Source organism: Rhincodon typus, chromosome 5, assembly GCF_021869965.1.
Source record: "Rhincodon typus isolate 14 chromosome 5, sRhiTyp1.1, whole genome shotgun sequence".
Lineage (NCBI taxonomy): Eukaryota > Metazoa > Chordata > Chondrichthyes > Orectolobiformes > Rhincodontidae > Rhincodon > Rhincodon typus.
Window position 1 is genome coordinate 3,260,444 of NC_063336.1, and position 23,038 is coordinate 3,283,481.

The following is a 23,038-nucleotide window of genomic DNA, read 5'->3' on the forward strand; positions in this document are numbered from 1 at the left end:
TGTGGAACAATCCCTCTTCCAAAGCTACACTGGCCCTATCCCCACATCTTCCTCCGTTACATCAATGACTGTATTGGCGCCGCCTCGTGCTCCCATGAGGAGCTCGAACAGTTCATCCACTTCACTAACATCTTCCATCCCAACCTTAAGTTCACCTGGACTTTCTTCGATACCTCTCGCTCCTTCCTGGACCTTTCTATTTCCATCTCTGGCAACCACCTGGAAACCGATATCCATTCCAAGCCTATCGACTCCCACAGCTACCTTGAGTACACCTCCTCTCACCCACCTTCCTATTCCCAATTCCTTCGCCTCTGCCGCATCTGCTCCCCGAGATGAGGCATTCCACTCCCGGACATCCCAGATGTCCTCGTTTTTCAAGAACTGCAACTTCCCTTCCACAGTGGTTGAAAACGCCCTCGACCGTGTCTGTCGCATTTCCTGCAACTCATCCCTCACACACCCTCTCTGCAATAACAACCAAAACAGAATCCCCCTCGTGCTCACGTACCACTCCACCAACCTCCGGATCCAACACGTCATCCTCCGACACTTCCGCCATCTGCAATCCGACCCCACCACCAAAGACATTTTTCCCTCCCCACCCTTATCTGCTTTCCGGAGGGACAACTCTCTCCGTGACTCCCTTGTCCGCTCCACACTCCCCACTAGCCCCACCAGCCCTGGTACTTTTCCCTGCAACCGCAGGAAGTGCTACACCTGCCCCTCCACCTCCCCCCTCACCCCCATCCCACGCCCTAAGAAGACCTTCCACATCAGACAGATGTTCACCTGCACATCTGCTAATGTGGTATACTATATCCGCTGTTCCCGTTGTGGCCTCCTCTACATCGGGGAAGCCAAGCAGAGGCTGGGGGACCGCTTTGTGGAACACCTACGCTCGGTTCACAACAAACAACTGCACCTCACAGTTGCGAACCATTTCAACTCCCCTCCCACTCCTTGGACGACATGTCCATCCTGGGCCTCCTGCAGTGCCACAATGATGCCACCTGAAGGTTGCAGGAACAGCATCTCATATTTCGATTGGGAACCCTGCAGCCCAATGGTATCAATGTGAACTTCACAAGCTTCAATATCTCCCCTCCCCCGCCCTCATCCCAAAACCAGCCCAGCTCGTACCGGCCTCCCTAACCTATCCTCCCACCTATCCTCTCCTCCCACCTCAAGCCCCACTCCCATCTCCTACCTACTAGCCTCATCCCGCCTCCTTGACCTGTCCGTCCTCCCTGGACCGACCTATCCCCTCCTTAATTCGCCACCTACACTCACCTTTACTTTCTCCAACCCTGCCTCCTTGACCTGTCTGTCTCCTCTCCACCTATCTTCTCCTTTATCCATCTTCTGTCCGCCTTCCCCTTCCTCCCTGTTTACTTCAGAATCCCCTTCCCCTCCCCCATTTCTGAAGAAGGGTCTAGACCCAAAACGTCAGCTTTCCTGCTCCTCTGATGTTGCTTGGCCCGCTGTGTTCATCCAGCTCTACACGTTGTTATCTCAGATTCTCCAGCATTGGCAGTTCCTACTGTCTCTGTAGCAATTTATGTTCTCTCGTCCTGCCACGTGTATAATTTTCAAATTGAACGTCTGCAAAAATAAGCTGCATCTAAATGTATCGTCAGATACTTTAAAGACTTTTAAGCGACTCTTGGATAGGCACATGGATGATAGTATAATGTAGGGTATGCAGGATAGATTGGTCTTAGTCACATAATAGGTTGGCACAACATCGTGGGCCGAAGAGCCTGTACTGTGCTGTACTGTTCTATGTTCTAAATAGTCTGGAATTTTTATCCTTAAATTTTTCCAAAAACTTAAAGCGATTATACAGTTATCTCAGACACATTACTGGCAACTTAAACGTTGAAATGTTGTCAAACGCCTTCTAACACTCCTTCGTCCACTGAAATTTTCTTCACTTCTTCAACAGGTCAGTCAGTGGAGCAACTAATAATAGATTGTGTGGAAAGGTAGGCCATTAGCCTGCCATTACACACTATCGGTTGCTAGCCACTAACAGTCTCCATTAACAGCAATTCACCCTCCTAGCCAAATCATTATCAACTCCTGGATCCAACTGTGCTTCTCTCTCTTTTGGCTGTATCCCAACCTATCGTTTTCTCCTCAGCCCCTCCCCCCGCCCTACCTTCCGCATATAAACTGACATTTTCCTAGCTATCATCAGTTCTGAGGAAGGCTCACTGGACCTGAAATGTTAACTCTGATTTTTCTTCACAGGTGCTGCCAGACCTGCTGAGCTGTACTAGCACCTTCTGGTTTTGTTCCTGATTTACAGCATCCGTAGTTCTTTTGGTTTTTACACAACTGTGTAATCTGAAATGACTTTATTGGTTAGTCTTTGAAATGTGGCTGGTGCATTCTTCATACCAAATAGCATGACTTTAAAATGGTATGGTCCACTCGGTGCCAAGAAAGCCGAAATTTCCTTCACTCTTTCGGATGAAGGTATCTGCCAGTATCCTCTCAGTAAGTCCAGTATATTCTCTGTTTCAGAATTGTCTTTTGATGTTCTTTCCTCCTGGAATGGAGAAATGCATATGATTCAGTAATTTCTGAATTTGCCTCTTGCCAAAGTTTATAGGACGTTACTATATTAGACATAGGACATAGGAGCAGAAATTAGGCCATTCAGCCCATCAAGTCAGCTCTACCATTCAATCATGGCTGATAGGTTTCTCAATCCTGTTCTCCCACTTTCTCCCTGTAACCCTTGATCCCCTTGACAATCAAGAATCTGTCTATCTCTGTCTTAAATATACTCAATGACCTGGCCTCCACAGATTTCTGTGGCAGTGAATTCCATAGATTCACCACTCTCTGGCTGAAGAAGTTTCTCTTCAGCTCCGTTCTAAAATGTCTTCCCTTTACTCTAAGGCAGGTCCCTCAGGTCCTAGTCTCTCCTACCAATGGAAACATCTTTCCAACATCCGTTCTGTCCAGGCCATTCAGTATTCTGTAAGTGTCAATTAGATCCCCCCTCATCCTTCTCAACTCCATCAAATATAGACCCAGAGTCCTCAAAGATTCCTCATATGTTAACCTTTTCATTCCTGGAACCATTCTTGTGAACCTCCTCTGAACCTGCTCTAGAGCCAGTACATCTTTCCTGAGATATGGGGCCCAAAACTGCACATAATACTCCAAATTTGGCCAGACCAGAGCCACAGAAGTACATCCGTGCCTTTATATTCAAGTCATCTCAAAATAAATGCCAAAGTTGCATTTGCCTTCCTAACTACTGACTCAACCTGCAAGCTTACCTTGAGAGAATACTGGACTAGAACCCTTAAGTCTCTTTGCACTTCAGACTTCTGAATTTTCTCCCCATTTAGAAAATAGTCCATGCTTTTATTCTTCTTACCAAAGTGCATGACCTCACACTTTCCCATGTTGTACTCCATCTGCCACTTCTTTGCTCACACTCCTAACCTGTCCAAATCCTTCTGCAGCCTCCCCACATCCTCAATACTACCTGTCCCCCTATCTATCTTTGTATTGTCTGCAAACTTAGCTGGAATACCCTCAGCCCCTTCATCTAGATCATTAATGTATGAAGTGAAAGGTTGTAGTCTGAACATTGACCCTTGTGGAACACCACTTGTCACTGACTGCCATCCTGAGAAAGACCCTTTTAACCTCACTCTCTGCCAACCTTCTAGCCATGCTAGCACCTTGTCTCTAACACCATGGGGGCCCTTAGCTTACTCAGCAGCCTCCTGTGTGGCATCTTGTCAAAGGCCTTCTTGAAGTCCAGGTAGATAACATCCATTGGTTTTCCTTGATCTAACCTGCTTGTTACTTCCTCAAATAATTCTAACAGATTTGTCAGGTATGACCTCCTCTTGATAAAGCTATGCTGACTTTGCCCTATTTTACCATGCACTTCCAAGCATTCAGAAATCTCAATGGATTCTAAAATCTAACCCATGACCTAGGTTAGGCTAATTGGCCTGTGATTCTCAGTCTTTTGCCTTACTCCCTTTTTAAACAGGGGTGTCATGTTATCGATTTTCTAGTCCTCTGGGACCTTGCCTGACTTTAGCGATTCCTGAAAGATCACCACTAATGCTTCTACTATCTCTTCAGCTATCTCCTTAAGAACTCCGGGGTGTAGTCCATCTGACCCTGGTAACTTATCCACCTTCAGGCCATTCAGTTTTTCTAGCACCTTCTCCTTGGTGATGGTTACCATTCTCAGCTCTGCCCCCTGACTCTCTTGAATTTTTGGGATATTACTTGTGTCTTCAAATGTGAAGACTGATGCAAAGTAATTATTCAGTTCCTCAGCTGTTTCCTTGTTCCCCACTACTATTTCTCCAGCGTAATTTTCCAGTGGTCTAATGTCCACTTTATCCTCTCTTTTGCCCTTTATGTATCAAAAGAAACTCTTACAGTCCTCCTTTATATTACTGGCTAGCTTACCCTCATGTTTAATCTTGTCCCTCCTTATTTCCTTTTTTGTTGCCCTCTGTTAGTCTTTGTAGGCTTCTCAATCTTCTGGTTTCCCACTGCCCTTTGCCACACTATATGCTTTCTCTTTTGCTTTTATGCTATCCCTGACCTCCCTAGTCAGCATGGTTGCCTCATCATTCCTGTACCATGCTTTTTTTTCCTCGGGATCAATTTTTGCTGTGTCTCCTGAATTACTCCTAGAAACTCCTGCCATTGCTGTTCTGATGTCTTTCCTGCTAGGCTCCTCTCCCAGTCAATTCTGCCCAACTCCTTCCTCATGTCTCTGTAGTTGCCTTTATTCAGCTGTAATACTATTACCTCTGATTCTGTCTTCTGCCTCTCAAATTGCAGAGTAAAGTCAATCATATTATGATCACTGCCTCCTAAGGGTTCCTTCACCTTAAGTTCCCTTATCAAGTCTGCCTCATCGCACAACACTAAATGCAGTATTGCCTGTTCCCTAGTGGGGCCCACCACAAGCTACTTCAAAAAGCCATTCCACAAATTCCTTTTCTTGCAATCCGCTACCAACCTGATTTTCCCAGTCCACCTTCATATAGAAATCCCCTATGATCATTGTAACTTTGCCTTTCTTACACACCTTTTCTATCTCCTGGTGTATCTTGTGCCCCAGCTCCTGACTACTGTTTGGAAGCCTCTACATAATTCCAACTATGGTATTTTTACGTTTGCCCTACTGACCCTACTTCGTTTCTTACAATTGATTTAATTTCATTTCTTACTAATAAGGCAACCCCATCCCTTCTGCCCACCTTCCTATCTTTTCCATAAGATGTATATCCTTGGATATTCAGCTCCCAATCCTGATCCCCTTGCAGCCATGTCTCCGTGATACCCAACACGTCATTTCTGCCACTTTCGATCTGTGCCACAAGCTCATTTACCTTTCTTCTTATACTGCGTGCATTCAGATATAACACCTTCAGTCCTATATTAACTATCCCTGTTCTCATTGTCACTTGTTTATCCAGCGTGCTTGAAGTTTGATTCCTAACCCTTTCCAAACACTCTGTCCTATTTGTGACTGTGCTGGAGACTTTAATAACCTCTCCTGAGTTCTCCTTTCCTGTCAGTTGTTTCATATTTTTCCACACAGTGGAATCTACCCCTGCAGATGTTAGCCTGCTGCTTTGTTCCCCACTGGGGGAAGTTTTACCCTTCCATTCCCCCCCTCCCCACTTTCTAGTTTAAAGTCCTGTTGACCAGCCTATTTACCCTTCTTGCTGGAACATTGGTCCCAGCTTGGTTCAGATGGAGACCGTCCCAACAGTATAGATCCCTCCTGTTCCAATACAGATGCCAGTACCCCATGAAAAGGAACCCCTGTTTCCTGCACCAGTTTTTTAGCCACGTGTTTACTCCCCTTACTCTCGTGTCCCTATGCTGATTTGCACATGGCTCGGGCAGTAATCCAGAGACTATAACAGTTGAGGATATGCTCTTTAATTTCGTTCCTAGCTCCTGATAATCCCCAAACAGGTCCTGTTTCCTAGTCTTGCCTATGTTGGTTGTTCCAATGTGGACCACAACAACAGGATCCTCCCATCATCAATATCCTTTCAAGCCAGTAGAGATATCCCTTATCCTGGCACCGGGCAGGCAACACACCGTGTGGGACTCTTGATCCTGCTTACAAAGGATACTATCTATTCCCCTGATTATAGAATACCCAACAACTACCACTTGTTTTTTTTGCCTCCCCCATCTTGAATGGCCTCCCATGCCACAGTGCAGTGGTCAGTTGGCTCATCCTCCCTGCAGCCCTTTTCCTCATCCACACACGGAGCAAGTACCTTGTACCTGTTGGACAAGATCAAGAGCTGAGGCTCCTCTGTTCCTGAATGCAGGATCCCTCTATCTGCTTCACTTGCAGTCACCCCCTGCTGTCCCTGGCCACTGGCCAAATTTAAATTACTTAATCTGGCAAGTGGGACTGCTTCCTGAAACACAGTGACCAGGCACTTCTCCCCCTCCCGGACGTGCCAGTGTTTGAAGCTCAGATTCCAGCTCATCAACTCTGAGCTGAAGTTCCTTGAGCCACCAACACTTGCTGCAGATTAGGGTGGCGATGGCCTAGTGGTATTACTGCTGGACTGTTAATCCAGAGACCCAGAATCCTGCCATGGCAGATGGTGGAATTTGAATTCAATAAATATCTGGAATTAAGAGTCTAATGATGACCACGAATCCATTGTCAATTGTCAGAAAAATCCATCTGGTTCACTAATGTCCTTTAGGGAAGGAAACTGCCTTCCTTGCCTGGTCTGGCCTAATGTGACTCCAGACCCACAGCAATGTGGTTGACTCTTAACTGCACTCTGGGCAATTAGGGCTAGGCAATAAATGCTGCCTAGCCAGTGATGCCCCCATCCTGTGAATGAATAAAGAAAAAAAAGATGTGGTCACAGCCGTTCACAATGGGATCAGCCACCTCCCACATCATACAGCTACAACACATCACTTCCCAGCCATTTCTACTTAGTTAATTCATTTAGAGTTAATTAAATTTATTGATACTTCTTAGCTGTGTTTCAAGTTTCGCACAGAATATCTACTAGCAAATCAGGTCCCAGCCTCCCTATGACATCACTCCAGCTTTTTCCTTGCAGCTACAATGTGCCCCGAGCTCAGATAGGTTTATACTCACTCTACTGGTGCTGCTACTTGTGGTCTTCACAGTGACTTTTTTTGTCAGTCAGAGGAAGAGGGAGGGAGGGAAACACTGAAGTAGTGTTTGGGGTCTAACTGGCCCTTGACAACACTTCCTCCACAAACCCCTGTTTGGTAGTGGTGACTGCAGCAATGCAAATCTTTGCCCCAACTACCAATCAGCGTTGTCACAGCTCTCTGCTGAACACTTGTCTTCACTCAAACTCGGAGGATGTCTTGCTGAGGTTCTCATTCTGCTGCTGATGGTGACTGCGCCGATGCAAATCTTCGCCCCAACCTTCATCAGCATCGTCGCTGACTTCTGCTTAACGCTTGTCTTTAGTTGAACTCAGAGAGTGTCTTGCTGTATTGGAACAGTAGTAAAATAATCTATTATTCTGTTAAGTTTTCCACAGTTAAGTTATTCTGAGCTCCTCTTTCTTTTCATGCATTTTAACTATGGTGTTTGAATAAATCGTGTTTTGCTCAATGTCGAGTAGTTTGACCTATTGAATTGCATCTGGAACACAGCCACTGACATTTACCTTTAAAATAAGAAAGGGTTACGGGTATAGGCTACTTTTTTAATATATTTTGAGAGCGTCCACGTGTAAGTTTTGGGTACCAGCTGGTTTTGGCACTGTTACTATGGGTGAGCTCCATTTGCTGCAACTCACTTCAATTATACTGTCTTTAAGCATGCTTTCAATCCCTTTTTGAACCTGCATCCACTTTGGAGCATTGTTTCTACAAGGATGTTGCTTAATTGGAACAGCATTTCCAGAATCTACATCATGTATAATTAGATTCCATGCTTATTCCCACATATCTCCCCATGTGATTGTAATAACTATTTCAGGTCATTTCGATTTGCCTCTGGAAGGTATCTCAAAAATTTATCCCAATTTTTGAGAGCTTTCTCATTGCCCAATTTAATTTGAGGAATGTCAAATTCAGAATCATAAGAACTTGGTTCTTCACTCTGTTGTAACCAGTAATGTAGTCGCCTTTTGCTTTCCTTCTCAATCAAAATATCTTTTGAGCATATTCACATGACCCAGTCTATGAGGTTTCTTTCTATCTGGTGTTCTTATTAAATAATTCACCTCACTCAATTTCCTTTCAATTTGTTAAGGTCCACTAAATGTTGTTTTTAAAGGTTCAACCACCACTGGAAGTAGCACTAATGCTTTATCTCCACTATCAAAATTATGAATTTTTGATTTTTTTGTCTGCTTCCTGTTTCATTACATGCTGTGCTACTTTTAATTGCTGTCTAGCCAACTCACCCAATCTATTTAGTCTGTCTCTACAATTTGACAATATTCCAAATGCGTGGCCCTGAACTGTTACTCACTAATTAATTAATTAATTAATTTCAGTGGTCCTCTCCCCTCGTCCAAAAACTAATTGAAATAGACTGAATTTGGTTGATTTATTAGATGCATCCCTAATTACAAAAGGTACAAATGGAATTCCTTTATCTCAATTATCTGGATAGTCCTGACTGTAAGCCCTCAACGTGGTCGTTAAAGTTTGATGCCACCATTCTAATGCTCCCTGCGATTCTGGATGGTAGACAGTGGATTTGATTGTTTTATTTCCAGGATGTCCATAACTTTCTGAATAAACTGGATGTAAAATTTGAACCATGATCAGATTGTATTTCTGTGGGTAGACCCACAGTAAAAAAAAATTGAGTAACTCTTCTGCAATCCTTTTAGCTCTGATACTGTGTGATGGAATGACCTCTGAAAATCTAGTAGACACATCTGTTCTGGTCAACAAATACTGATTCCAATTATTTGTTTCAGGTAGGTGTCCTACGCAATCAATTAAGACTCTTGTAAAAGGTTCCTCAAATGCCGAGAGATGTATTAAAGGTGATGATTTTATCACTGCCTGAGGTTTTCACCTTACCTGACATGTATGACATAACTGGCAAAAGTCAACCCCATCCAGGCCAATAAAAGTTGTTTTCTATTTTGGCTTCAGTCTTCCTGATTTCCAACTGACCTCCTAATGGTAATTCATGTGCTACCCGCAACATTTCCTTTCTATAACCCACTGGTAACACAACTTAATGAACTTCTCCCCATTTCTCATCTACTTGGATATGTGACGGTCTCCATTTTCTTATCAAGACGTAATTTCTAAGATAGTAAAATTCTGGGACGCACTCACATTCTTTGTTTGTGTATGCTTTTGATGCAACTACTTTAGTTTTTCTTCTTTCTGTTGTAATTCAGCTACCTTCTGTGAACTAAGTATATCAACTTTATCCCCCACCTGTTCTTGTACTTTCGTCAACCATTTGATCAAATACGGTTTCCAATAATTGAACTTCATCTTCCTTATCTTTATTCTTTGATTTTGACTCCTGTTTCAACCTGTGGCTTTGTTATCATATAGTCAGGAAGAATCACAGCATATACTTCCTGTAACACGTCAGTTGTCTGATTTTCCACTGGCTTTTCAACCACAATAGGCATCACTCCCGCCCTTGATCCATGAGCAATGTCAAACTATCTCCAGAACAGAGAATTTTTCACCACTTTTCACTGGACCCTCCAACCTCAAGTTATGTAATGGAACACTGCTCTTCTCACCATGAATTCCACACATTACCTCCTTCTGAAGTACATATTTCCTCATCTCTCACCATCAAAGATTGACTTGCTCCCACATGTCTTAAAATCTTAATTTTTTTACCTGCTCCTCCTAGCATACATGAGTAAACAATACCCATGCAAGTAAATTCTTCAAAGAGATCTTCTTAGCCAACGCCTGATCAGTTTGTATGTTCTTTTGCAGCTTTTTAGATTCCACTGTGCTGTTTTTTACCATTTTAACAAAACTGACTGGGTTATCCTGTTTTCCCACATTCATCTGCTTTTTCTAAACTACCAATACTGCGACTTCATGTGGCCTACTTGATTACAATGAAAACACCTGAGCTTTTTTATTTCTCTTTCCGCTTTATGGGTTTTTCTTTTTACCCTGTGGTAAATTATGTTTGCTATCTTCAATGAGATCTCCTTTTCTCTTAGCATCTGAGGATTTCTCTTTATCCCAATTTCTATACCTCACAGATTGAAATTAATGTCGGCAGCCAAACTTTGTTTTATGAACCAACTCATAATCATCTGCCATTTCTGCTGCTACTCTTGCAGTCTTAACTCGCTGCTTTTCCACATGACTCCTTACTATTTCAGGGAGTGAATTTTTGAACTCCTTCAAAACAATCATGTCTCTGAGAGTGACATATGTTTGGTCTATTTTCAATGCCCTTATTCACCTATCAAGATTACTTTGTTTGATCCTTTCAAACTCAATGTACATTTGACTTGGTTCCCTCCATAGATTCCTAAAATGTCTGTAGGCTTCATATGCACTTAAGAGGGCTTTTTCACCTCATTATACTCCCCAGATACCTCCTCTGAGAGTGATGCAAATACCTCACTAGCTTTACGTACCAATTTTATTTGCCCACATGGTTATCTGCCATTTCATTTGTTTAGCCATTTTCTCAAATGAAATGAAATATGCTTCTGTATCCTTCTCATTGAACTTAGGCAATATTTGGAGATATTCAAACAGATCCCAATGAGGCCTTTGGCTCCAATGGGATTGCTCTCCATCACTATCCTCATCACTACTCCTACCTTTCATCTCTACCTCTGTCATTTTAAGTCAACTTTAAGTTTTCAGTTCTAACCTCTGAAGTTCAAAAACTCTCTATTTCTCTCTTTCTTCTGCTAGGGCTGTCCTTTTCTTTTTCCTCTGTTAGAGCTATTGTCTGTTTCTGCTGTTCTTCTGCTTTCAATTGTAATTCAAACCATTTAATTTCTTTTTGCCTCTGATTCAACCTGCTTCATTTGCAATTGAATTTTAGCAATTTCCACTGATTCTGATGGCATTTCTAGCAATCATAAATGTCGAGCTATTGCTGCAATTACCTCTCTTTTCTGCACAGACAAGGGAAATCCCATCCCCAGCTTGTCTGCCAATTCCAAAAGCTTTGCTGTGCTCACTTTCTGTAAAAGTCTCAAAGTGAATTCTTCCACCCCAGGGACCTCTTAGTGACTGAAAGATCCATTATTACACAAGACGCACACTATTGAAACCAACTGAATGCAACACCTGAAAAGAGAACATCAACACTCATCACTCATTGTCTTTGAGTCCAATAATCCTATATCCAACCTGGAATTAGAGATTTTGTCCCAACAAGAGCCCCCAGTTTCAATGGACTAGACCAAACCTTTCAAAGTATATTAAAATGATAGCCTAGACACCAACTTTTCTTTATTTTTAAAGGCAAATGTAAGGCTTCCCTGTTCCAGATATAATTTGGTTGGTTAAACTACCAGGCTTGAAGCAAAACACACTTTATTCTTACAATACAATTATAATACAGGCAAAAGAAGAAGAATTGGAATAACTTGCTTCTATTAGAAAACTTAACAGAATAAAAGATTATTTAATGACTAAACGGCAACTGTTCAAATATAGCAACATCCCAGAAACACACCCTCGGCAAAGGCAAATTCAGTAAAATAGATTGTCTCACATGCAATTCTAGCAGCAGAAAGAGAACCCAAGCTTTTAGCTATAAGAGAGAGAGGAATACAGCTTCAAGACCCCAACAACTACTGAAAGTTAAACTAAAGTCCTGGTTCTATGGGAGCTTGACCTCACTGCTTCATGCTGATTCTATTGTTCCAACTTTAAACCACTTAACAACTTAAAAAAAACTAAGGCCTCACAAGCTGTTGACTTCATTGGATCTTCACCTCTGTCTCAACCTCTCCGCATAAAACAAAGAACAAAATACACGCTAAAGCCTTAGTATTTTCTCATGTATGCCTTCCTAACTACCCTATTAACATGTACAGTGCTTCAGGGATCTGTGAACAAGCACCCCAAAATCCTTCTAAACCTCTGAACTTCCTACTGTATTGTCATTGATTGAGTACACCCTACTACTAGTACTTCCAATATACTGACCTCATATTCATCAGGATGTGGAAGTGCTGGTGTTGGACAGGATTGGACAAGGTCAGAAATCACATGACACCAGATTATAGTCCAACAGGTTTATTTGAGAACACAAGCTTTCCGAGCCACACTCCTTCGTCAGGTGTTAGTGAGGGAGGTAGTATCAGACGCAGAATTCAAAAGTAAAAGATCAAAGGGTCACAACATTGATGAGGATGTATTAAACTAACCTAAGATGCTGTTAAATCTTTAATCAGTTAGAAGGTTTTAATTGATTAATATGTATATGTAAATCCCTGAATTCCTTTAAAGTCACTGTCCTGAGAGAACTAAAGGTTTTATCAATGTAAAGAAGAGGTGACATTTTAGGTCAGACAATGCATTTTAGGTGTGAGGCCGTGAGAAGAATCTGTTTGTGTTTTGGTTTGGAGTCAGACTGGTTTTACCTCTAAAGTAGAAATTTATAAAATGGCACATTGACTGAATATAAATTCTGTGCTTTTTGAACAAAGTAGAATGTGTGTGTGTGTATGAGAGAGAGTGTACAGTGTGGTGGGGTCACTTGTAGTGCGACATGAACCCAAGATCCCCGTTGAGGCCGTCCCCATGGGTACCGAACTTGGCTATCAACCTCTGCGGGGCGACTCTGCGTTGTTGTGTATCCTGAAGTCTGCTTTGGAGGAAGTTTACCTGAAGATCCGAGGCCAAATGTCCTTAACTGCTGAAGTGTTCCCCCACTGGGAGGGAACATCAATATCTGGCAATTGTCGCGTGGTGTCCATTCATCCGTTGTCATAGTGTCTTCATGCTGTCGCAACTGTCGCAAACTCCTCAGTCATCTTGTACACCAACTCTACAGCAAGCGTGTAACCTTGAAATCGAAATAGGGCCCATATTCTGAGCTTGCACTCAAGATATAGCAAAAAGTTACGAGACACTGCCAAACAGACGAGGCAAAGGAACTACACCACCTAAATGCACACCAAGAGCAAGAAGCTGGAGAAACTTAGCATCACCATCAGCACAAACCAAGTCTCCTCTGGTACCACCATGGGAAAGTGCATCGTTAACTTATGTGACCACACCCTTCAACTGGACGAAATCGAAGTTCTTAGCCAAGGACTCAATTACTGCCCCTCCACTAAAATGGACCCCATTGGTCTCATGGCAGACACAGAGAAATTCATCAGACGAATGAGACTCTCAGAATTCTTCCGCGATGTCAGCAGTGAGTCCAATGAGATGACCAATAAACCAGATCAGTCGACAGAAAGGTCCATGGGGGGAGTGGGCAAAGAAGGAGTTGAATTGGACCCTTCCGGAGGGCCGTTGCCCAGGGCTTGACAGGTATGCTGAAGCTAACAGAGAATGTGTGAATGCCAGATTAATCAGCCGCACTCGCAAGGTAGTGCAAAACGTCACCCAGGCACAACACAACGCCATCCGTGCTCTCAAGACCAACCGCAGCATTGTCATCAAATTAGCAGACAAAGGAGGAGCGGTCATCATACAGAATAGAATGAACTGCTGCAAGGAAGTATACCGACAGCTGAGCTACCAGGAATACTACAGGCCTGCCAATCCGAATGCACCCATCAACTGAACAGACTGATCAAGACTTTTAATCCAGTCCTTCAGAGTACCCTACGTATTTTATGCCACACAGGGGACTTCTATTGCCTTTCAAACATACACAAAGCCAACACACCTGGACATCCCATCATATCAGGCAATGGAACCCTGTGTGAGAACCTCTCTGGCTATATTGAAGGCATCTTGAAACCCGCTGTACAAGGAACCCCCAGCTTCTATCGCAGCACTACAGATTTCTTACAGAAACTCAGCAGCCACGGACCAGCCGAACTGTGAACATACCTCATCATAATGGATGTTTCAGCACTCTACACCAGCATCCCCCACGATGACAGCATCACCGCAACAGCCTCGGTACTCAATATCACCAACTGTCAATTTCCAGATGCAATCCTACAACTCATCCGCTTCATCCTCGACCACAACATCTTCTTCATCTTCGACAACCAGTTCTTCATTCAGACATACGGAACAGCCATGGGGACCAGATTTGCTCCCCAGTATGCCAACATCGTCATGCACAGGTTTGAACAAGACTTCTTTGCTGCACAGAACCTCTGACCAACTCTATACACCAGTCACATTGATGACATTTTCTTCCTTTGGACTCATGGCAAGGAATCACTGAAACAACTACATAGCGGTATCAACAAATTTCATCCCTCCAGACCTACCATTGACCACTCTTTAGAATCAGTCTCATTCTTGGACACACATATCTCCATCAAGGACGGACACCTCAATACCTCACTGTACTGCAAACTTACGGATGACCTCATGATGCTGCACTTCTCTAGCTTCCACCCTAAACATATTAAACAAGCCATCCCCTATGACAAGCCCTACGCATACACAGGATCTGTTTGGATGAGGAGGAATGAAAAAGACACCTGAAGGTGTTGAAGGATGCCCTCAAAGGAACAGGTTATGATACTCAACTCATCGATCGCCAGTTCCGATGTGTCACAGCGAAAAACTGTAATGATCTCCTCAGAAGACAGACACGGGATACGTCCGATAGGGTACCCTTCATTGTCTAGCACTTCCCGGAGCGGAGAAACTACGCCATGTTCTTCGCAGCCTTCAACACATTATCAATAATGATGAGCACCTTGCCAACATCTTCCCCACACCTCCACTTCTCGCCTTCAAACAACCACCAAACCTTAAACAGACCATTGTTCACAGCAAACTACCCAGCTGTCAGGACAAAATTGACCACAACACTATACAACCCTGTCATGGCAACCTCTGCAAGACATGCCAAATCTTCGACATGGACACTACCATCACATGTGGGAACACCACCCACCATGTGCATGGCAGATACTCGTGACCCTGCCAACATTGTCTATCTCATACGCTGCAGGCAAAGATGCCCCGTGGCATGGTATATTGGCAAAACCAAGCAGACGCTACAACAATGGATGAATGGACGCCGCTCAACAATCGCCAGACAAGGATCTTCCCTCCCAGTGGGGGAACACTTCAGTGGTCAAGGACATTTGGCATCCGATCTTTGGGTAAACATCCTCCAAGGTGGATTTTGGGGTACACAACAAAGCAGAGTTACCAAGCAGAGGCTGATAGCCAAGTTCAGTATGCATGGGGATGGCCTCAACCAGGATCTTGGGTTCATGTCACACTACAGGTGACCCCACCACCCTATACACTCTCACACACACACTCACACGTACGCATACAAACACACATACTCACTCACACAAACGCACTCACACTCAGACAGATCCTCTCTCATACACACACAGTCTCACAAGCACACACACAGTCTCACAAGCACACACACACACTCTCTCACACTCTCCCCCCAACACACACACAGACACACACACACTCACTCACTCTCTCTCCCTTACACACACACTCTCTCTCTCTCCTTCACACACATACTCTCGCCCCCCTCTCTCTCTCTCACACATATTGAATTTCTCTTTGCAGATACATTCTATTTTGTTCAAAAAACACACAATTTATAGACAGTCAGTGAATGTGGTGTTTAATAAATTCCTACTTTAGAAATAAAACCAGTCTGACTCCAAACCAAAACACAAACAGATTCTAAGCGGGGCCTCACACTCAACATGTATTATCTGACCTAAAATATCACCCGTTTATTATATTGATAAAACCTTAAGTTCTCTCAGGACAGTGACTTCAAAGGAATTCGGGGATTTACATATACATATTAATCAATTAAAGCCTTCTAACTGATTAAAGATTTAACAGCATCTTAGGTTTGTTTAATACATCCTCATCAATGTTGTGACACTTTGATTTTTTACTTGTAAATTCTGTGTCTGATACTACCTCTCTCACTAACACCTGAAGGAGGAGTGAGGCTCCGAAAGCTTATGTGTTCAAATAAACCTGTTGGACTATAACCTGCTGTTGCGTGATTTCTGACTACGTTCATCAGCGTATTATTTCACTGAGATGATCACTGATATGCAGGGTTTGTCTTACGAGCAATTGTTAAACAGGTCGGGACTCTACTTTTGGAATTTAGAAAAACAAGAGGTGATTTCATTTTGACGTACGAGATTCTTAAGGGGCTTGACATGCTAAATGCTAAGTTGATGTTTTCCCTCATGGGAAAGTCCAGGACCAGATAGCATCATCTCAGAAGAAATTCACTCGAGTTTAAGACTGAGATGGGAAGGAATTTCTTCTCTGAGGGTTGTGAGCCTTTGAACCTCCTTATTAGAGATCTGTGAGGGCAACGTCCAGCCATGAACCTCTTGAAAAGTGGAGCAGGCTTGAGGGGACAAATAGCCTCCCGTTCCTGTTTCTTAAGGTCTTATATTTACAGATGTTCCTTTATTGCATGCATCTCTAATCTCCTGTTTAAAGTGATTCCCAACATCACTCCTACAGCTCAGAGCTCTGTATAAAACCCATCAGTTCTCATCCCCCTGCTATTTTAGTTTAAAGTTTTCTCAATCACTCCACCGAATACCCAACCTAGGACATCGGCCCTGGTCATGTGCAGGTGTAACACGTCCAATTTGTATTGGTCCTACCTCCCCCAGAGCCTGCCCCAGTGCCCCAGAAATCTGAAACCCTCTCCCTCAGACCATCTTTTCACCCACATAATTATCTGATATATTCTGCCGATTCTACTCTGACTAGCTGAATCGGCGTTAGGCTGAAGCCAGCATAAAGATTCACCAGTAGCAGCTCAGCTCAACTGATGATCCTTGATGTCCAGGGGAGAGATACAAAAGGGTCCAGGGGCAGTTTTTTTTCACACAGAAGGTGGTGAGTGTCTGGAACGGGCTGCCAGAGGTGGTGGTGGAGGCAAGTACAATTTCGTCATTTAAGAAACGTTTAGACAGGTACATAGATGGGATACGTATGGAGAGATATGAACCAAATGCAGACATGTGGGGCCAGTTTAATTGTGAAAACTGAGTGGCATGGACAAATCGGGCCAAAGGGCTTGTTTCCATGCTATAGACCTCAATGATTCTAATAGTTAAATAGAGTTTTAACTAATAGAATTAGATGATAGCAGTTCATGGTTGTTTACTTGTAGCTACAATCTATTTATTTATAGTAAATATTAATTTTTATTAAGTACAAAAATGTTTTGTGTTTCTGTTAACCTGGGTCTATAGTGACAGGGAAATTGGGGATTTTGTGCTGTTTGATAAATTTTTAACTTTTTTGACGACTTGGGCTTGACAATAGTGGGCTTGATTTCCAATGCACTACCACAGTGAGGTATGACAAGCTACAAACCTAAGCTGTAAGAAGGACATAAAAATGCTGCAAAGAGATACAGATAGATTTAAGTGCAGTAGCACAGTATAATGTTCCAAAGTGGGAAGATATTCACTTGGCCAGAAAGGTCCGAAACTTGTGAATGATGTTTTAAGAGGAACTTGATTTGCATAGTTAACACAGGAAGTTAGTATGCAGGTACAGCAAGCACTTGGGAAGGCAGTTGGTGTCTTATGTTTTATTGCAAAATGATTGGAGTGGAAGAAGAAGGAAGCCTTCCTATAGTTGTATAGGATTTTGGAAAAACGGTCTTGGGATACCATTTAAGTATGGATGTGCTTAGCGTGGAGATTGTGCAACAAAGATTGCTAGATTTGTTCCCTGGAAGACGATGTCCTAAGATAGGAGGCTGAGTAAATTGGGCTGATACTCTCTGAACTTAATCTGAAAGAGAGGTGAAGCATGTGAGTTTTACAATGACAGGCTCTTTCCATGATTGGGAAATCAAGAACATGTGGAAACAGACTCAGGGTGAGGTTGTAGACTTGCTCGCTGAGCAGGTGTGTTTGGTTGTAGACGTTTCGTCACCCTACTAGGTAATATCGTCAGTGTGCCTCCGGTAAAGCGGTGGTGTTCTGTCCCGCTTGCTATTTATTGCCTCAGTTTGCTGGGGTGGTTGGCATTATTTCTGATCCTGTTTCTCAGTGGTTTGTGTAAGGGGTCCAGTTCGATGTCTTTGTCGATGGAGTTCCAGTTGGAATGTCAGGCCTCCAGGAATTCCCTGGCATGTCTCTGTTTGGCTCGTGCTATTATGGAGGTGTTGTCCTCAAACAGAGACATGCCATGGAATTCCTGGAGGCCTGACATTCCAACTGGAACTCCATCAATAAACACATTGAACTGGGAGACCAATCTTTCACCTCTCAGAAAACCACAGGATTGAGGATTGTGTGGGAAAGAGAAGCTGAGGTAGAGGATCAAATTTGGTCATATTGAGTGGCAGAGCGGACTCCACAAGCCATATGTTCTACTCTTGTTCTTATTTCTTATGTTTGTATTTTGCTTAATTTGTCAAGGGAGGTTGAACTTCACATTCTAACATTGTTAGGATGCTGTTTCATTTGAAAACTGCAACCTGTAAAAAATATAATTTTTGCTGCATACTTTTAAATATGAAAAGTAGATAGTCGATTAATGTTTTGATTAATTTATTATTTTTAGAAAGTGGACGAATTATCGCTGGACTTTCTAAAGGATCCAAAATGATGAGATTATTTCAGAGTGATTTTTCTAGTGTGTGCCTTACAGGCCTTTGTTTGTTCTTTGTGCGGTACAAAAATGACATTGCGATCACTGGGAAGAATATTCATGAGGTATGAAAGAATATTAACTCTATTAATAAATAGTTTTGCTCATTATATTAGCAATTATAAATTATTTCTTTCAACTTTTGGCAATGAGGGAAACTAATGTTGGGCTTATTTAGCATAAATATTCAATATCAATCATTATTATGTACAAAGGATGATCACCTAGGCTGTCCCATCAGGCACTCCTAGGTAAAGAATATCATGGCAAGAAGCACTCTTCCTTGCAATATGGCTGGAGTCTAATCTCTTGTGTGATTGTGTTAGGTTGTTGTGGTTAACAAGTGGCCCAGACACAGAGATTACATATGAACATACAGACATGAAAATAGGATCAGAACTAGACCATTCACCTCTTTGAGCGTCCTCTGCCATTCAGTAAGATCATGGCTGATCCATTTGTATTTTAAGTTCCATTTTTTCATTTACCCATGATAACTTTTAATTCCCCTGCCTAATCAAAAATCTATCTACCTCTGTCTTAAAAATTTTTCATTGACCCTTCCTTCAAAGCTTCTGAGGCAGAGGGTTCCAAAATTGTACAACTTTCTGAGAGAAAATAACTCCTCATCTCTGTCCCGTATGTGTGGGCCCTTATTTTAAAATAGTGCTGCCTAGTTCTTAATCCTCCCATAAGAGGAGGCATCCTTTCTATGTCCACTTGGTCAAGACTGCACAGGATCTAATACACTTCAATCAATTCAACCCTCATTTTCTAACCACCAATGAAAATGAGCCCTGCCTGCCCAACTTATCAATGTGGTAAGCCTCCTCTGAACTACCTTCAATGCATTTACATCTTTCCTAAAATAAGGAGACCAAAACTGCACACAGTATTCGAAATGTGGTCTCACAAGTACCAAGTATGACTAAAACATCACATTCCTTACTTTGTTGAATTCTTTTTGTAATAAAGAAGAGGAACCCACCTTGATTGTGTACTGTACCTGCATGCTAACTTTCTGTGACGTATGCACCAGAATATCTAAATTCCTCTGCAGCTTGAAATCACAATCCTGACTCAGAAATATATCTCCGTTCCTTCGGTGTCACTGGGTCAAAATCCCGAAGTCCCTTGCTAGTGGCATTGCGGGTCTACCTACGCCAAATACAGCAGTTCAAGAAGGCAGCTCACCATCGCCATCACCATCTTCTCAAGCAACTAGGGATGGACAACAAGCGTTGGCTCAATCAGCGGTGTCCATATCCCACGAATGAAAAGAAAATCTGCAGTCACTTCCTGTTTATGTTATACTCTGCTTTATCATTGTTCCTGCCAAAATGACTGTAATGATTGGAATGATGTCAGTCAGGTGGATCTGACAGAATATGAGTTCCCTGTTTGGGGCTGTTAACCTGGTCCAATCACAGAGTTGTAGCTGACAGGTATAAACAGGAGTGCCAGGGGTTCTGCTCACTCTAGGAGCTGGCTCTGTGCCAACTGGGTCAGTGTCATGTACTATGCATGTGTAAATAAAGGGTGACTTAGTGATGGGATACCAACCTTTGTGGACTTATTTCAGCAACTACTTCACTTTTTTCCACATTATTCTCTATTTGCCATATTTTTATTCATTCACTCACTCAACCCAATTATATTGTCTGCACATTCTTTGTGTCTTCTTCTGAACATACTTTCCTACCAATCTTGGTGTCATCTATGAAGTTAGCTACAAACTTTCACTCCCTCATCTAAGTCATTGATGTAAATTGTAGAAAGTTGAGGCTGCAGTACTGACCTCTGAAATACACTGCTTTTCCATCTTGCCAATGAGACAAAAACTATCCATCTGAAATGTTACCACCTAAACCATCAAGTTACCCCTGTTCCTGAGTTGCTAGAACACATTATTGAACAGCAGTATAATAATTCTTACATTAACATTCTTTGTATGTTGACTACATTTGACAATTTACAAATTTGCAATTTATAAGTTACAAATTTTATTTGGGAAGGGCTCTTTTGATATTTTATAAATCAAAAGATAGAACTTAAAAGGTGGCCTCAGAACTCCACCAGATATGACCTGTTGACATATTGATGTGCAGGTATAATTCTTGTTCACACATTTTATCATTCACTGGTAATGAGGATCACTGGCAAGGCCAGCATTTGTTGTCCATCCCTTCTTCTCATTGAATTGAGTGGCTTGCTATACCAATGCCTGAGGGCATTTAAAAGTCAGTCACATTGCTGTCGGTCTGGAATCACAGGATGACAAATTTCCTCCCTTTAAAGGACATTAGTGAAACAGATGCATTTTTAAAATAAACGATGGTTTCCATAGTCATCATTGCTAAGACTGGATTTAAATCAATTGATATCAAATTCCATGAGCTACCAGCTGCAACCCATTTGAACCCAAGTCCCTAGATCATTAATTAGCTTGGGCCTCAGGATTATGAAGCCAGTGATGTTACTACTGTGTCACCCATTTGACCCATTCACATTCAAAGTTACACTTTACAGAGGATGGAAAATGTAGTAATTGGAACCAGGTGGACCTTGTTGACTAGAAGATCCTTGATTGGGGTTGTTAACCTGGGACAATCAGGAAGCCCTGGCTGATCAATATAAACGGGGGATTTATAATCTCCTAGGCTCAGGGGACTGACTCCAACCTGGCTGGCCACAGCCAGTATACTGTGCACATGTAAATAAAGGGTGACTTGGTGATGGGATACCAGCCTCTGTGCAGTTATTTCAGAAACATAGAACTGAATTCTGTTCCACCTTTCAGCTGTGATACGATGATCCTCTTAAATCCTATTCTGGACTCAGAAATTTTGGAACCTTGGTTCAAAATTAATGTTTGTTTTGGATTTCAGTCAATTCAAGTTGTTTTACAAGAGACAAAAAATTAGTTTCTGAATTTTATGAATAAGCAATATTAATAATATTTTTAAAGTAAAAGAATTTGCATAATGAATTGACAATTTCACTATGTGCTTTTATTGCATGATATGCTTTATTTCAAGGTATGCTTTCAAAGATGTTTAAGAATCCAACAGAAAATGCTTGTATTGTTTTATTAGTTTCCAGTCTTTAAAGCACTATTCTTGTCATCGTTGACTTCTCTCTATTTGATATCTACTCAACAGTCACGAGTTTTGCCATTGGCCTTCGTGAAACCAAACAGGCCAGTTCATGACTCCAGATCTTTGCTAACATGGGAAGGATCTCCCATGGGGTAGTGAGGTCCGGAATGCAGGATTTTCTTCTTTTGTGTTCTCTGGCACTTCTACCTCATCATGAAAGCATTTGGAATCAAAATATGATACATCTTGATGGATGAGTTGTGCTATTTCAAATTGTACATAACAAGCTCCTCCCAGTTGCTAATGTCAATGCTGCTGAGCTTCAGGGTTTAAGAACAAAGAAGAATACAGCACAGGAGCAGGCCCTTTGGCGCTCCAAGCCTGCGCTGACGCATTTTGCCCGACCATACTAAAACTGTTTTCACCTGCAGAATCCGAATGTCTCTATTCCCCTCCTATTCATATATTTGTCTAGATGCTTCTTGAATGTTGCTATTATATCTTCTTCGACTACCTCCTCTGGCAGCATGTTCCAGGCACTCACCACCCTTTGTGTGAAAAAGGTGCCTCACACATGTCTTTTAAACTTCTCCCCCTGCACCTTGAACCTGTGTCCCCTAGTAATTGATCCCCCACCCTGGGAAAAAGCCTCATACTTTTCACTCTATCCATGCTATTCACAATCTTATAAACTTGTATCAGGTCGCCCCTCAACCTCCTGCATTCCAGTGAAAACAAACCCAGTCTATCCAACCTTTCTTCATAGTTAAAATACCCCATATCAGGCAACATCCTGGTAAACATTTTCTGTACACTGTCCAAAGCATCCACATTCTTCTGGTAATGTGGTGACCAGAACTGTACACAATATTCCAAGTGTGGCCTAACTAAAGTTCTATAAAGTTGCAGCATAACTTGTCTATCTTCATACTCAGTGCCCCTTCCAATGAAGGCAAGCATGCGCTGGGCCTTTTTTATTACCTTATCTAGCTGCGCTGGCACCTTCAGTGATCTGTAGACCTGCACATCCGGATCCCTCTGCATATCAATACTCCTAAGGGTTCTGCCATTCACTGTATAATTTCCACCTGTACTTTACTTCCAAAATGCATCACCTCATACTTATCCGAATT

The 23,038-nt window shown here is 42.4% G+C and overlaps 2 protein-coding genes across 2 annotated transcripts in view; both read left to right on the forward strand.

Annotated features, from left to right (window-relative positions):
- LOC109930964 (dynein axonemal heavy chain 8-like) overlaps window positions 1–23,038 on the forward strand; it is a 2,199,840-nt gene that overhangs the window by 208,545 nt on the left and 1,968,257 nt on the right. The window lies entirely within an intron of this gene.
- LOC109918465 (dynein axonemal heavy chain 8-like) overlaps window positions 13,138–23,038 on the forward strand; it is an 876,900-nt gene continuing 866,999 nt past the window's right edge. The window contains exons 1-2 of the mRNA XM_048596621.1: window positions 13,138–13,390; window positions 18,721–18,872. Coding sequence (XP_048452578.1) covers window positions 13,138–13,390; window positions 18,721–18,872 — 405 coding nt within the window. The remainder of the gene's footprint in view (window positions 13,391–18,720; window positions 18,873–23,038) is intronic.